General features: G+C 37.1%; 1 protein-coding gene across 4 annotated transcripts in view; it reads left to right on the top strand.

Annotated features, from left to right (window-relative positions):
* Positions 1–17,163, top strand: part of BBS9 (Bardet-Biedl syndrome 9) — a 677,588-nt gene that overhangs the window by 244,553 nt on the left and 415,872 nt on the right. For all 4 annotated transcript variants that reach the window (XM_006887603.1, XM_006887602.1, XM_006887601.1 and 1 more), the window contains exon 9: positions 11,486–11,667. In XM_006887603.1, the coding sequence (XP_006887665.1) occupies positions 11,486–11,667 (182 nt within the window). The remainder of the gene's footprint in view (positions 1–11,485; positions 11,668–17,163) is intronic.

Here is a 17,163-nt window from a genome sequence, read left to right as displayed (position 1 = left end):
ACGAACTGGGGAGGAGGGTAGAGAAAACAGTGTAACAATGAGTGAATGAAAACCCAAAATCTCTGTAAATGTTCACTAAAACTAATAAAATTTAATAATAATTTTAAAACAAGAAGTAGGTATTGTAAGAACAAATAGTTTTTGGGGTTATCCTTCAAAATTTGCATAGCTTTATAAACAGAGGAACAAAAGGGAAAAAAAGGTTAAATGTAAACAAACAAATATATGCTCTTTGATCTTTTTCTGTTACAATATTATCTTATTCTCATTGATTTGTAAGAGTTCTTTGTATTAGTAAAATGTGTGTAAAATAATGTTTCTAAGTAAAAAAGCCAAAAAACTTGAATGTTGTGTGTATGTCGGATCATAACTGGCCCATAGCTGATTCTCCAGTGGATATTTCAAAGGCAGTTTAATTGCTTGGGAGGAGATTGCCTGTTTTCCCTCCCAGAGTAGCTGGTGGATCTGAACCACGTGCCTTTGGGATGACAGCATAGCTTCTTACCTCTAGTCCACTACAACTCCCTAAACTTCTGAGGATTATCCTAAAATTAGTTCATGTTCGTTGCCAATGCTTTTCTAGTTTCTTTGTCTTTTGTTCTCTTTATTATGTTGTCTTTTTAAAGTTATAACAAATTTAAAGTTTTATGTGATCTAATTTCGAGATCTTTTTCTTTGTAGTTTCTGCTATGCCCCCCCCCTCAAATATCTGATCGTCCCAAAGGTAGATAAATATTTTTGCAATCTCATATTTTAAAATTAGACTTTCTAATGACATCTGGAAATTTGTTTTATTGTATTATTAATGCTAAAATCTGTTTTCTGAATCATGAAAAAATTACTTCCAGATTCCTGATCAAATTCTGTTGTTTGAGTTTATGCTTCATTGCTAAAATCACAAATAATTGTGTGTTCAGAAAAGGTAACAACTTTGACCTTGATATTTCATAAAGTATGTTAATTTTGTGCTTTGAATTAGGTTATTTATTTCAAAGATCAAATTATAACCCAGAGACCTTTTTTGGCAATGTTAAGTGTACAGGTACACAATGGCAGTTTTAATTAGTGGCTCCTTCCAATATAAAATTTTACCATTTAGAAAATCTTATATGTTAACTTATGTAGACAGTACTATTAAAAAAAATGTTGAGAGAAAAAGGAAAGAAAAAAAAATCACTGAACCTTTCCCTTTCTTGAGCTTTCTTCATCGTTGGATATGAATCTTGCTCTATCTTGTACCATCCTTATCGTTCCTGATAAGCCCATTGCTACAGTCACTTATAGATCCATCACGGTGAGGGTCTTTATTTCTTTCACTTGATTCTTCATCTTTCCAAGAATGCTGTCTTTTTAGGGACTTCTCTAAAGTACTCAAGAGCAATGGTGTCTCTCTGGAGACTAAGGTGTGCCTGATACAGGCCATGGTCTTTGCATTCACTTGTTATGCATCAGAGAGTTGGACAGTGACTGGGGAGGACAGAAGGAGAATTGATGCCTTTGAGCTGTGGTGCTGGAGAAGAGTAATGAATATACCATGGATTGTCGAGAAAACAAACAGATTCATCCTGGAGAGGATTAAACCAAGCAACTCCTTGGAGGCAAGGATTCTGGGGCTTCGTCTGACATACGTTGGGCATGTTGCAAGGAGGGACAGGTCTTTGGAGAGGGACAGCATGCTTGGGAGGGTGGAGGGACGGCGCAAGAGGGGAAGACCCTCTATGAGATGGATTGATTCAGTGACTGGGGTAATTGGGATGGGTGTGTCAGAGGCAGTGCGATTGGCACAGGATAGAGCAGGGTTTAGGGCTGTTGTACGTAGGGTCTCTACGAGTCACAAACGACTCGACGGCACATAACAACAACAACAACAACAATGGGAGAAGATTCATCAAGGATTGGAGGAAGATTCATCAACAGTCTGCATTATGCAGATGATACAACCCTGCTTGCAGAAACAGAGGAGGACCTGAAGCTCTTGCTGCTGAAGGTCAGGGACTGCAGCTTTCAAGATGGGTTGAAGATCATTGTCAAGAAAACAGAGATTCTCACCACTGGACGATTGGCAGCACAATGATGGATGGTAAAGAGATTGAGATTGTTCACAGCTCTAGTTTGCTTGGCTCCACAATCAACCCTCTTGGCACCAGCAGCCAGGAAATTAAAAGATGTGTTGCGATGGGAAAGTCTGCCTTTAGAGATCTCTCTAAAGTACTGAAGAGCAACATTGTCAGTCTGGAGACTAAGGTGCACCTGTTACATACCATGGTCTTTGCGATCACTTGCTATGCATCAGAGATCTGGACAATGACTAGGGATGATAGAAGGAGAATCAATGCCTTTGTGTTGTGGTGTTGGAGAAGAATACTGGATATACCATGGACTGCTAAGAGAATGAAAAGGCTCATCCCGAAGAGGGTAAAACCTGGCTGCTCCTTGCAGGCAAGGATTCTGAAGCTTCATCTGACATACTTTGGACATGTTGCTAGGAGGAACTGGTCCTTGGAGAGGGACATCATGCTTGGGAGGGTGGAGGGACAGTGCAGGAGAGGAAGACCCTCAATGAGATGGATTGATTCAGTGACTGGAGTTTTGGGGGTAGGTGTGTCAGAGACAATGAGATTGACACAGGATAGAGTAGAGTTTAGGGCTGTTGTACATAGGGTTGCTATGAGTCACAAGCACATAACAACAACAACAAGAATAGTGGGAGAAGGATGGACAATCTCCTCCCTGTGTGGTTAACAGTCTCTGAAAACCTGCCAGAGGGTCAGCTATTGGTCTTAAAGATACACAACAACAAGCCCTTCCTAAAACATGCCCAAAGTATGTCAAATAAATTTTCACCATCCTTGCCTCTAAGGAGCGCCCTTTAAGAAGTCCATGTGATATTTCAGTACTCTAACACCACTACTCAAACACATCAGTTCTTCTTCTGTCATCCTTATTCATTGTCTATCTTTTAGATGCATAAGAATTAATTGAAGAGATCATAACTTCAATAAGATCCACTAGTCTTTAGACTGGTGTCATTATTCCTTACCAATTTGGAGAGGTCCTTGACAGTATGTTTTCACAATACAATATGTTTTTTAAAATTTTTCTTTTTTGACTGCTGGTACCATGGTTGTGTGTGTATATAAGAGAGAGAGAATGAGAGTATATATATTTATATATGTCAAATCATAAAAAAGAATGGCTAAAACAGAATAATTGGAGTCCCAGGATACTTAATTGTGCTCATGCAAAATCTTTATCTAAAACATGTGACTGTGGTGAGAACAGAACAAGGGAACACTACCTGTTTTAAAATTAAGATGTGTATTAAGACTGTGTCCTTTCTCCCTACCTGTTCAGTCCATACGCTGAGAAAATTATTTGAGAAGCTGGACTAGATGAAGAAGAATGTGGCATTAGGATCAGAGAAGACTCATCAATCACCTGCGTTATACAGATGATACAATCTTGCTATCTGAAAGTGAGGGAAACTTGAAGTGCTTGCTGCAGAAGATCAAAGAATAGAGACTTTAATGTGGATTATATTTCAACTTCAAGAAAGCAAAAAATCTTACAATTCACCTGATGGACAACATCATCCTAGATAGAAAAGAGATTGAAAGAGACAACACCTTAATCTTACCTGGATCCACAATCAAAACCCTTGGCACCAGTAGTCAGATCAGGAGATATTTGCAGCCAGGGACCTCCACATTTTTGAGGGAAAAAACTATACTCAAAATTATGAAAGTCAGCAGTCAGGGATTTCTAAATTTTTGAGGAGTAATAATGTCAGTTTGAGAACTATAGTGCACCTGATTTAGGTCATGGTCTTTTCAGTCATTTGCTGTGTATCTCTGAGCTGGACAATGAATAAGGATGATAGAAGAATAATTGATACCTTGAGTTATAGTGTTAGAGAAGGGGACTGAATATCCCATGAACTACCAAAAGAATAAACAGATATGTCTTGGAGAAGGTGTAGCCAGAGTGCTTCTTGGAGGCAAAGATGATAAAGTTTCATCTCACGTACTTTGGGCACGTTTCAAGGAGACACATGCTTTGAAAGGTGGAGGGACAGTGAAAGAGAGCAAGACCCTCAACAAGATGGTTAAACATAGTCACTGCAGCACTGGGCTAAAGTGTGCCACAAATTATGAGAATTGCACAAGATAGGATAGGATTCAGATCTGTTGTTCATAGGGTCCCTATGAGTTGTTCTCAAGTTAATAGCATCTATCAACAACAACAACAACAAATGTATATTAGATGATGAGTAAGCAAGACCAAAAAAGAACTGATGCTTTTGAAATTGAGATGTTGATGAAGCGTATTGGCCGTACCCTGGATTGCCAAAAGAACACCAATTCTGTCTTGGGAGAAGTTCATTGAAGGTGCTCGTTAGAGATGCAGATGGACAAACATTGTCTTATGTATTTGAGAATGTTGTTAGGAGGGGTCAGTCATTGGAAAAATACATCATGCTGGGAAAAGGAAAGACAGGGTCAGTGAACTAGAGGAAGACCCTCAACATCACTGCAACAATGGGTTAGAGCATGGGAGAGATTCCAAGTTTGGTGCCAGACAGGATAAGGCATAGGTCTGCTATCCTTAGGGTGGCAATGGGTTGTCAAGGTACTGCTTATTGCCCAATGATGGCAATTTTTTCTTTTTTATAATTTCATTTTTCATTTATGTGTTAGTATCTTTGTAACTTTCACAGAATTATTTGCATTTCACAAGGTGGCTGATGACAGTCTTACATGTTAAAGGCTTTCATTAAACTCTGTTACCAAATAGAGAATAAAAAGCATGATTTAAACTAAGCTCAACCTAAATTTGAGATGACTATCCTCTTGTGGGAGAGACCCTGAAATGGCAATTTTTGTTTTCTTGATGTTGAGGTGTAATCCATATTGAAAGGTGTAGTAAAAAAAAAAAAGCGGTGTAGTCATTGATCTTCTGTAGCAAGATTTCAAGTCCTCCTCACTTTCAGCAAGCAAGGTTGTGTCACCTGCATAGTGCCAGATTTGATGAATTGTCCTCTGATCCTGATGCCACATTCTTCTTTATAGATCCAGCTTCTTGAACGATTTGCCCAGCATTCAGATTGGATAAGTATGGAGACTTGATACAACCCTGACACACTTTTCTTGATTTTAAACCATGAAGAGCAAGTATTCCATTGCTCTGCACAATAGCTTCTTGATCTTAGGTATAGATTTCTCATGAACACAGTTAAGTGTTCTGGGATTTCCATTCTTCTCCATGTCAGCCATAATTTGTTATGATACACACAATCAAATGTCTTTACATAATCAACAAAATACAAGTAAACATATTTATGGTATTCTCTGCTTTTAGCCAATGTTCTTCTGATATTTTTGGTAGTTGTTTGTCAATGTACTGTTCTAGCGATTTTTCAGATAATCTTCAGCAAGACTTTACTTGCATGTGGTATTAGTAATATTGTTTTATAATTTTCACATTCTGTTGAACATGTGTTTTTTTTTTAATGGGAACAAATATGGACTTCTTCTGGTCATTTGGCCAAGTAATTGTCTTCCAAATGTCTTTGTACAGACTGGTGAGCACATCCAAGGCTACATAATTTTTTGAAATTTCCAAATTGATATATCATCAATTCCTAGGGGCTTGTTTTTTTGCCACTGCTTTTGGTGTAGCTTGAATATCTTCCTTCATTACCACTGGTTCTTGAGCATATGCATCTTCCTGAAATGATGATTTTTGGCACAGTGACTCTGTATTCTTTCAGTCTTCTTTTGATGTTTCCTGGATCATTCAAGATTTTTCCCATTGTATCCTTCAGCTCATTGTATCCTTGAGGCTTGCATTTGTTTTTCAGTTCTTTCAAGCTTAAGAAGTGTTGAGCAAGGTCCCCTCTTTTTTATTTTCTAACTCCATCTCTTTACATATTTTGTTGTAATAATCTGCTTTGTCTTCTTGAGCTGATCATTGAAATCTTTTGTGGATTTTTTTCTTTGGCATTTATTCTTATTATTTGATTTTATACTTTGAATAAGGTATTAAGATGGGCCAGTCCTTAGGGTAGGACATCATGCTTGGAAATGGAAAGGTGGACAGAAAAAGATAGTGGGGCCCTCAGCAACAAGGATCAACACAGTTACTGTGTCAGTGGGCTCAAGTATATAGTGGGAGAGACACACACATAGAGCATGACAGAGAGAGAGAAGGAGAGAGAGAGAGAGAGAAATCATCCAGATTAATATTCCTGGCACCATTGTGTATATTTTAGAGAGAAATTCTACTTGTTAAACCTAGAGGTTTTTTAAAGACAATCTTTCTGCTTTTGTGGAATAATAAAAATGTTATGTTAAATGATCTAACCTAACATCTAATATTTTGTTCAAACTGAAAAACTCAAATTAGTGGACTAATTCCTTGTATTTTATTTTTTTCTGTTTTCTATCTAAAATAGAAGAATGAAGTGGATTAAGTAACCAGCTATCACAATTCAAAGACAATATAAATTTGGATGTCTAAGGTACTTTAATTGAGATATGCTGGGCTTTGTATAATGAGGACCACTTAGAGAGTAGAGATAAATTGGAAATACTGCACTGAATTCAGAGAACTTGATAGTGCTCATGTTTTTTGAGAAACCAGTTAGAGATCTCCCTTTTAGCATTCTAGAGGTTCTTGAGGTCTCACTGTGTTCCTTGACCTTAGTGGAATCTTCTTAGTGTGTTATGTGGTATGAGTAACAAACCACAGTCCACTCTCACAACTCAATGGGATGAGTTTGCTCTCTGAAAAGGGTTTGCTGGAGCTGGAATGTAGGAATTCCATGGCCACTAGGTGGCTACAGATGCCTGCAATGTAAGGCCCAAGTCCAGAGGTACTTTGTTCTATGAAAATAATATCACTTTGGGAATATTGATTTTCAGAACTATATGACAGATCAATTAATAAAATTTAAAGACCTTTGAGTATTATGTAGTCTTACTTTCTAATTTTGTTGGTAAAGAAAATGTAGGAAGAGTTTTCCAACTTGATTCTGCTGTAGAAGTCAGAATCAGAGATAGAATCCAATTATCTGTCTCTTAATCGTATTCTTTAGCTGTACAATCAATGGTCCTAAACTAATGTTTATGTTTCTGAAGTTACACCAAAGGGTTACATGGATATGACTGTGCCTAAGCCTATGGAAGGTGGATACAGTGACATCTCTAGAATTACTGTCACTTAGTGCAGTAACTATTGGTGTCACCCACTCTCACAAAAGGCCTTGTCTCTTGCCAGTTCATAGGGGTTTAATAAAGGTTCGTTTAAATTTTAATCATAGGATAATATGCAATAAGTATACTTGAAGTAGCCTTATTGTTGTTTGTTGTTGTTGTTATGTGCTGTCAAGTTGCTTGTGACCCATAGCAACCCTGTATATAAGAGCCCTAAACCTGCTCTATCCTGTGCCGACCTCACTGTCTCCAACACACTTACTCCTATTGCCCAGTCACTGATTTGATCCATCTTCTCAAGAGTCTTCCTCTCTTGTGCTGTCCCTCCACCCTCCCAAACATGATGTCCCTCTCCAAGGACTAGTCCCTCCTTGCAACATGCCCAAAGTACATTTGAAGAAGGTTCAAAATCCTTGCTTCCAAGGAGCAGCCTGGTTTCACCCTCTTTAGGACAAACCTGTTTGTTCTCTTAGCAGTCCATGGTATATTCAAAACTTTTCTCCAGCACCACAGCTCAAAGGCATCAATTCTCTTTCTATCATTCCTAGTCACTCTCCAGCTCTCTCACACGTAGTATGCAATTGTGAAGACTATGGCCCGGATCAGGCACACCTTAGTCTCCAGCCTGATGTCATTGCTCCTCAATCCTCTGGAGAGGTCCCTGACAGTTGACTTTCCCAGTGCAATTCAACTCTTGATTTCCTGGATGCTGGTACCAAGAGTGTTGATCGTGAAATCAAGCAAACTAAAACTAAACAATCTCAATCTCTTCACCATCCATAATGAAGCAGTTGGCCCAGTGGTGAGAGTCTTTGTTTTCTTGGTGTTGAGCTTCAATCCATATTGAAGGCTGCAGTACTTGACCTTCTGCAGCGAGCGCTTCAGGTCCTTCTTAGTTTCAGCAAGCAGGGTTGTGTCAGCTTCATAACGCCATAGTGTAATATTTCTTAATTATATAAATGTTTAGCACAAAATTGCTTTGTAAAAATTCTTTGACCAACAATAATGAAATTGAATTGCAACATTATTAGCTATAACACTATAAGGAACTGAGCAGAAGACTTATTTGCTTTTTCTCTTTGTCTTCAATTATATTCATTTTCTATTTTCTTATATGGTTTCACAATTCCCAGATATGAATTACCAGAACATTTTAGCTGACCACTAGAAAATAGGACACAATTTGTGACAGTGAAAATTCAGTAGAATTGAAACAAACAACATTGTGTGCTTGTAGTCAAGCAGATGAGATCACATGATTCAAAGCATCTTTGTCCTTGGGCAACAATAGTAACTATGATTGGAAAGCATTGCTAGTGTCAGGTACTGTTTAGTGAGTGAATTATTACTTATAGGGACCCTAAATAGAATGTCATGCTGGTTTAATTTTTTTAAATTATTATTAATTTTAATGAAAATTTACAGATATTTTGGATTTCCATCATTCGTTGTTGCACTTTTCTCCCTGCCCACCCCCTCCCCCACTCCAGTTCACTCTTCTCTTTCAAAAGTAAAAGAAAAATTTCTCCATTGGTATACAATTCCCCCACACCCCTACCCCTGCGCCACCCCGAGTATACTCCACACTGAATCCTTCATTCTGATCTCTTATGATAATCATAATACCATATAATATATGCTTTTGAACTGTTCTCTGCCTCATCCATTTCAATGCAGTATACATAATTTATCCAGTTTTTCTTATTCTTACCCCAACCCTGATGTCAGTCCCATTCTACAACAGTGGCACTATGCAGTGTTTGTCCTCTTATGACTGAGATGTTTCACTCAGCATGATGTCCTCGAGGGTCACCCATTTTGAATAATATTGCATTAGTTCCTTTTTTCAATGCAGTGTAGTATTCCATTGTGTGAATATACCACAGCTTCTCTATCTATTCGTTTGTTGATGGGCACTTAGGTTGTTCCAACTCCTTGCTATTGTGAACAAAGCCATAATGAACATGGGTCTGCATATATCTGCTTGGATGTCTGTTACGGTTTCTTTAGGGTATATTCCCAGAAGTGGAATTGCTGGGTCAAATGGTATCTCTGGAACCCTTATTCACTGTTGGTGGAACTGTAAAATGGTGCAACCATTATGGAAAGTAGTGTGGCACTTTCTCAAAAAGTTGCAAATAGAGATACCATTTGACCCAGCAAGGCCTGTATAATTTCTACCTTTCTTTTTAAGCTCATTGTTACAGCCACTATGTCAGCCCATATTGTTGGAGGTCTTTCTCTTTTGTTTCAGCTCTCTACTAAGTGTGCTGTCTTTCTCTAGGGAAGATTAAAAAAGTAGGTTACTCATAATGAAAACTTACAGAATATGCTATAAAATATTCCTTTTGGCGGGACTCCACAAGGAAAAGATTGATAACCCAGTTACAAAATGGGCACGTGACATGGAAAGACATTTGGATGGTCAACAGGCACATGAAGAAATGCTCAAAATTACTGGTAATCTGAGATATGGAAATCAAAACCATAGTGTAATGCCATCTCTTTCCAGTAGCAGTAGCAAAGTTTAACAAGACAGCAAACAATGAATGTTGGAGAGGATGTGGAGATTGGAACTCTCTTACACAGTTGGTGGGATTGTAAAATAATATAGCCACTCTGGGGGAAAAAAACCCACCAAAAAATTAAAAAAAAATTATATAGCCACTCTGGAAGGCAGTTTGGCGTTGCCTCAAAAAGCTGAACACAGAAATTCCATATGACAACGCTATTCATCTCTTAGGAATATATCCTGAGGTAAAGAGAATCGAGACACAAACGGAGATTTGTACACTGATGTTCACAGCAGCATTATTCACAATAGCAAGAAAATAGAAACATCCCAAACGTCTATTAATAAATGAATAGATTGTGGTATATTTACATGATGGAATACTATACAGCACTCAGGAGCAATAGTTTTGAACAATACTATTTTAACATGGGAGAAGCCAGAGACCATTATGCTGAATGAACTAACTTAGTCTCATGAGGGCAAATCCTGCCTAACAAGAAAAGGATTACTAGTAAGGTATGTAAAGAAGTACTAAGGGGGGGGGGAGTGGGTAGAGGGGCTGAGTGGAGAAAAACAGGGGGCTTGAAGAGTTTGGTGATCAGAATGAGGCGGTGAAGATTTAGGAAATAATGGAGACCTAAAATATCAGTTGATAGTGGGCATAAATCAAAAGTGATAGATTTTATAAAACACAATGTATGGGTCTGATTGAAACACAGTGTGAATGAAGAAATGTGTGAAGCACATTGTAAATGAATGAAGCACAATGTATACAAATTTTGTATGCAAACTAATATAAAATAATATATATAAAACAAAAAGTAAAATAGCATTGAGTTTATTCTTAAAAGTACATGTACATAGCAGATTAAAAAAATGGTTTTTGTTATAACTACTTGCAGGTATACTTATATAAAAATACTAAGTTTTTACTGAACCACACTATACAGGATAGCGATTTTGGTGTCCTCTCTAACAGGGCCCCTTGGTGTGGTCTGCAGCCTTGTACCTCCCTGAGTCCTTGCACTGCATATAAGAATGGTAATGGTTCAGGCACATGGTGAAATAGATAGTAGTGGCCATTTGATAGGAAGGATTGACCAGTATCTTCTGTATTCTCAAATCAGTTGAGTCTTGAGATTCATGAACTGATAAATTGCCACCATTCAGACTTCTGCTATATTCCTTCTCTTTCCTTTTCTTCAGATGAATAATACTATTTTTTAAAGGGACCTTTTCTAGTGTTTCTAATGAATATTTAATTTTTAAAACAGAGAAGAAACTTTTTTTTAAAATCAAAGACTTGTAGAAGACTACTGTCCAACAATGAAACAAACAAACAAAAATCTTGCCTGTGCATCAACTGAAAAGTATATGGCCCACTTTTGATTCTGCCCCCCCCCCATACCCTCTGGCATTCGAGGACACAAACATAGCAATCATTTCAAGGACTTTTGAAATAGTAAGTTCAGAAATGTTAACAATTTTATGTTTTTAAATGGCGTGCTAGAATGGTCTGCAACATACATTATTAATGCTTTCTGGAGCAAAATGGGGAGCTCTGGAGCCTAAAGGTAAGAAGCTGCACAGCAGTCCCAAAGGCATGCAGTTCAAATCCACCAGCTGTTCTGCTTTAAAATTTTCTTTGAAAATTTAAAAAAGAATATATTCCAACCGAGGTGAGCGAAAATATAGTTGGCTAAGAGTAAACACCCCAAAATTTTAATTATGGCTTATTTTCTTTTTCTTTATATAGTGATTTAAAAGGAGTGATAGTCACTTTGAGTGATGATGGGCACTTGCAGTGTTCTTATCTGGGGACGGACCCTTCTTTATTCCAAGCTCCAAAAGTTGAATCTAGAGAACTCAACTATGAAGACCTTGATATAGAATTTAAGGAACTACAGAAAACCATCAAAGATGTCAATAGAACACAAGGTATATCTTACTTGCAGCTTTTGATTATGATTTTTTATCAGTATTCATTGCAAAATTAATTTTCTGTTATAAATGTTTTGTTAATATTTAGTCCTCTTTTTAGAAATTGTGAAATTATGTTTGTGACAATAATATTCATCATTAGCACATAAAATCTTTGTGCTTAATGCATGTGTGATAATGTCTGAAAAATATGTCCTATTTAAGGTACTAAGGTGACAAAGCTTCATCTCACATATACTCACATACATGTTGCTAGACAAAGTTATTCCTAGGAGAGGGATATCATGCTTGGAAAGGTGGAAGGTCAGAGAAAGAGAAGAAGACCCTTAAGCAGGTGCATTGACACAGTGACTGCAGCAGTAGGCTTAACTATGTCAGAGACAATGAAGATGTCACAGGACAGTATAGGATCCAAATCTGTTGTACATAGGGTTGCCCTTCATGAATTGTACTCTATTCTGTGACACCTAAGAACAACAACAGCTATCATTATGGTTGAATTTGGATTCTAGTAATATTATATAGTTGACAATTTCAACAAGTATTTTTTTCCAGAATAAACATAATGGTATCTTTTTAGTTTGAAAAAAAATATAGGTCCTATTTAAGGTAATGTTTCTGTATTGTGTTTTAGGGTTAGCACTATGAAGTGTTTTACTTTTAAACTTTGAAGAGAAAGCAAATACTGCTTTGAGTAGTGGTTTTATGCCTTGAGAAGAACATTAAAATGTAAAGTGAGCATTTATTAACATCTAATATCCCTGAAAAAAAATTGTAGTTGCATCTTTTAAAAAAAATACCAAAGCAGTTAGTGAATGACAATTTACTAAAAATGTAGTCATGTACAGCTTAGTGATACAATTTATGTCTGTGGTTAATTAGACATTCAAATGGCATGTAGCCTCTGGTGTTTTGATGCCTAGTGACTCAGACACAGATGATATTTTCAGTTTCTGAGTTTTGAATAACTCAATATTATCTTACTTTGAGATTCACAAGGGTATAATTTTATTGTAAATTAAAAGGAGAAACAAAACACCAATCCTGGAGTTTGAATTGGACATGTGAAAAGCATTACTTTAAGTTCCCTTTTCAGGGTCAGGTAAAAGTATTTTTTTAATGAGAAAAAATATGGAGTATTTTCTCATAAAAGAAATGTTAAACAAGTAAAAATAATAAAAGAAGCACAGTATCAAAGCCAACCAAAGCAACATAGCCAATCTTAACCCTGATCCAGTCACTTTCCTAGATTTATGTATTTTTTGAGTCTATGTTACCAAGATTGTATTCCTCTGATCCTAAGAAAGTTAGATGATGTATTTTAAAATATGAATATTAATAGAAAATCATTATACTTTGGCTTCACACTTTATTTTAGAAAGTTTTGAAAGTAAACTCATGAACTTAGGTCTTTTAAGTATTTTCCATTACTTAAAATCTACCTGATGTCATCACCTCCATGTCAAATGGAGGATGGTTAATGTTGGATGTGTCACACTGCAATGTGCAGATTTTTTTCCAGTTTTGATACTAGTGCTTATGGGGTTGATGGAATTAAAAGCCACATTTTGCCACTTAAAATATAATTGGAAGAGTGGCATAGATATGTATAATGACATTTGTAGAGTTCATTAGATAAAGTTAATATGACTTTTCACCCCTGACTTAATGTCTTGAGATTTTTCCCTTTCCCATAAACAATGTACTAATGATATTCTGATTAACATACAATTGCGTATACATTTTTTTCAGAAAGTCACTTATAGCTACAAGTAATATCTTGGTGGCCAGAGTGATGCCATTGGGTGGAAGGTTAAGACTCTTTCCCTTATCATTATCTTGATGCTTAAGTGTACCTTGAAATGACTGTTAATTAAGCTGGGATGTACCCACAATCTTGGGGGTAGAGTTCATTATTTATAAAATCTCACATTTTGAATAGTGTTTTAAGTTCAATACTCTTTCCCTTCTTCTACCTTTTAGTTTTATTGCTGTAAAAGAAACAAAGATTTTGAGAAAGAGAGAATTTTGAGATATATTCTCTCTCACCATGGGGAAAAAACCTTAGTACTGTTTGAAAATGAAAATACTTGAGGCTGGTGCAGGCTGGGCAGTGTTTTGTTGTGTGGGACGTTGGGGAACTATGAATTGGAACTGACTCAGTGGTTCCTCACAATAAGAACTGTAATGAAAATTATATACAAATGCCATCTCTTTTGGCTATATAAGATAGTAAGTTAAACCTCTGAACTTCTAGATGACCTTCTTATTCATTTCTCGGTCCCTTTCAGTGTCTGGTGGCATTCATTTGCAAGAATAGCTCACAGTTTTGTAAGCCTTGTCCTCAGTCTTTTTGTCAAAGCAAGAGTTTCAGCAAATTTAGAGCCAATTTAAAGAGTACAATTTACTGTACACATGGTGTTTATTATCTACTCTAATAAAAGATTTTTTTGAAGTTGATTTTATGTGTTTATGCTATATAAGGAATGCATGCTGTAAGCATGAAATGTTACTAATAATTTCTGTATGGCTCATGGCTTCTGAAGCTTTTCATAGTTAGCTCATTAGTCCGAATCCTGCCTTCCTGATTTGTTACCAGTAGTCAGTGGCATCTACTGGGAGATACTGAAGATGAAATTTCCTTATGACTATTGCAGTTGATTGTATCCTCTTGTTGGGTTGAGTATGAAGGAATAGGTGCAGCAATGGGGTAGACTTTAACACAATTGTATCTTCAAGAAGAAAATGAGAGAGTGAACAGTAAAGCATGGAACATAAAATAAAAATTTTCACTCTCTTGGGACTAATGACCAGAATAGCTAAGTTGCCTCTAAGATTTTGAGTATTACAATATTTGTGTATGGTGACCTGATTGGGAGGTATGCCATTTAGGATGATGTTTGCCTGCTTGTTACAAATAGCTGAGTACGGTGATTTAAACAAGATGAGGGGTAGTTTCTTTCTCATGTAAAAGAAGCCCACATGTGTGCAATCCAAGATGGACTGCCTGCTCTGTAGTCACCCAGGACTCAGATTCCTTTTTTCCTTGTGGTCATCTTTTGGTCAAGATGGCCTTGTGAACTTTTGTCTTCACATCTGCAGCTGAGTCAGCACCTTCAGGAGCTTTCCTGGAAGCCATTCCCTGAACAACTTCCACTCACATGGGCACTAGAAGCTGAAAAAGAGACTGGGAAGTCACATGTTATTACTAAGCACTCTGTTGCTCATGATGAAATTGGGATTTGATTAGCAAAGAAGGATTGAAGGGTGATTACTGAGAGGTTGTCAAGCAGCTCTTTGCATTCTCACTAACCAAGTTACGGACCTTGTCATCTGAAGCCTTTGAAGTAATGACAGGCACACCTGAGAGTAGTTGTAGGTGACCTTTCTTTTCATGAGACAATAATTAATGTGTTTTCATCCAAATGCTTTCTATATTTTTGGTCAGCTACCTGCTTCCTGTCAGAGCTATTTCCTTTCACAAGCACAAGATGACTTCAGCAGTTCCATGTGCAGATACACTGATTTCCAGGAAAAGGAGATATCTTCTGAGCTTCCTTGTTCTCAGAGAGGGATAACTTTCCCAGAAGCATATGCCACCAGTTTGCGGGAATTAAGTCACATGCTCATGCCTAAAATAATAAAGGGTCTGGAGAATAGTATTGCCAGGATTGGATTTGACCAAGTGAGACTCTCCATTGAGGCCTTCAGGAGTAGGTTTCCTTAAGTTGGAGATGAATATTTTGACAAGCTTAGAGCTCCGCCCACATGGAAGGAGGTCAGGGAGAATGGCTGCCAGGGTAGACAGCCAAGAGGAGGTCATGCACACAAGTATAAATACACTCGTATCTCTTTTTTTCTTGGGATCTCTGTTGCATGTTCAAAAAGAATTTTATTATGTACATAAGCAGTTGCAAAATTGTGAAAATAACATGTATATGATAAAAAGAACTTTTACTAGAGTTATAAGTGTAAACAGTAAAGAATAAGTTCCTATGGAGCTCTGGTGGGCTAGTGGCAAGAAGCTGTGCTGCAATCCCAAAAGTTCACCATTCGAATCCTTCCCTGAGAAGAAGAGGGACAATCTCCTCCTGTGCCTGTCGGATCCAACTCCATGGTACACAACAAGAAATAATAATAATAAAAAGAATAAATTCCTCTTTAATCTAAGTCTTAGTGCTGCTTCTTATCTCTCTTAACTCATGGAACATATATTATCCACTAATATTTTCTTCAGCTGAGCCTCCTTGAGAACCTTCTGTCCCAGCTATGCAGTATACTCCTTGGTGGGAATCTGTACAACTGTGTGGGTCTGAAGAAATGGGCCTTATCATACTATTCTTATCATCACCTTCTGTGTGGGACTTACACATATGTATATACATATATATGTATATGTGTATGTATATATATACACATATATGTATATGTTTGTATATACATATATATGTATATGTGTATGTGTATATATATATATGTATATACGTATATATGTATATGTTGTCGTTGATTGCCTTTGAGTTGAGCATGGCTCATAGCGACCCTATGAACAAAAGACTTGAAGCCTTTCTATATCAACATTTATCAACATTCATAGATTTTCTGGAGGCTATATACATACATGCATACATACATATATACATATGTATATATATAATCTGATTAACTGCCTCTGAAAACCCACTGGAGGGTCAGCTGTGGGTCAGTTCTGATTCAACTGCACACAAACAACAATAACATGTACATATTAGACATACTATGTATGGGTCAGTTCCAACTAGACAGTACACAACAACAACATGGACGTTAATGATTTTTTTTTTACTTTTTAATATTTTGCACTAAAATCCCAAAGGGACACAGTTCGAGTCCATGCACAACTCTGCGGGAGAAGGGTGAACAGTTTCCTCCTCTGTGATTAACTGCCTCTGTAAAAACCCCTGGAGGGTCAGCTTTGGGTCAGTTCTGACTCTACAGCACACAAACAACTATAACATGTACATATTAGACATACTGTTCTGCGTCTTAGTGTTTTAAAAATAATGAGCCTTTGAGTTTGTTTAAAATTAGTGTATAATGAGTGACATAACTTTTATGTATAGTTTTGGACTGTTACATAGTATGAATATTTAATAATTTATTTAACCATTTATCTACTAGGACACATGTGACTATTTAGTTTCTGTATTTGTTTTTAGTTTAAAAAAGAGTTATCAACAGTGTTACAGTAAGCCTCTTTAAACAAATGTTTCTTACTATTGGATATTGGTGGTTGTTGTTATGTGCCATCAAGTTGCTTATACCTCATAGCCTCATACTATGCACAATAGCTCTGAACTCTGTCCTACCCTGATCCAATATCACTGTCTTTAACACACCTACTGCTATTACCCCAATCACTGTGTCAATCCATCTCATCCAGGGTCTCCCTCTTCTGCGCTGTCCCTCCACCCTTCCAAGCATGATGTCCTTCTTCAAGGACTGGTCCCTTCT

This window comes from Elephantulus edwardii, unplaced genomic scaffold (assembly GCF_000299155.1).
Source record: "Elephantulus edwardii isolate Elephantulus edwardi_28Jun2011 unplaced genomic scaffold, EleEdw1.0 scaffold00059, whole genome shotgun sequence".
NCBI lineage: Eukaryota > Metazoa > Chordata > Mammalia > Macroscelidea > Macroscelididae > Elephantulus > Elephantulus edwardii.
Note: the sequence above shows the minus strand (reverse complement) of the source record. Positions and strands in the feature narration are given on the sequence as shown.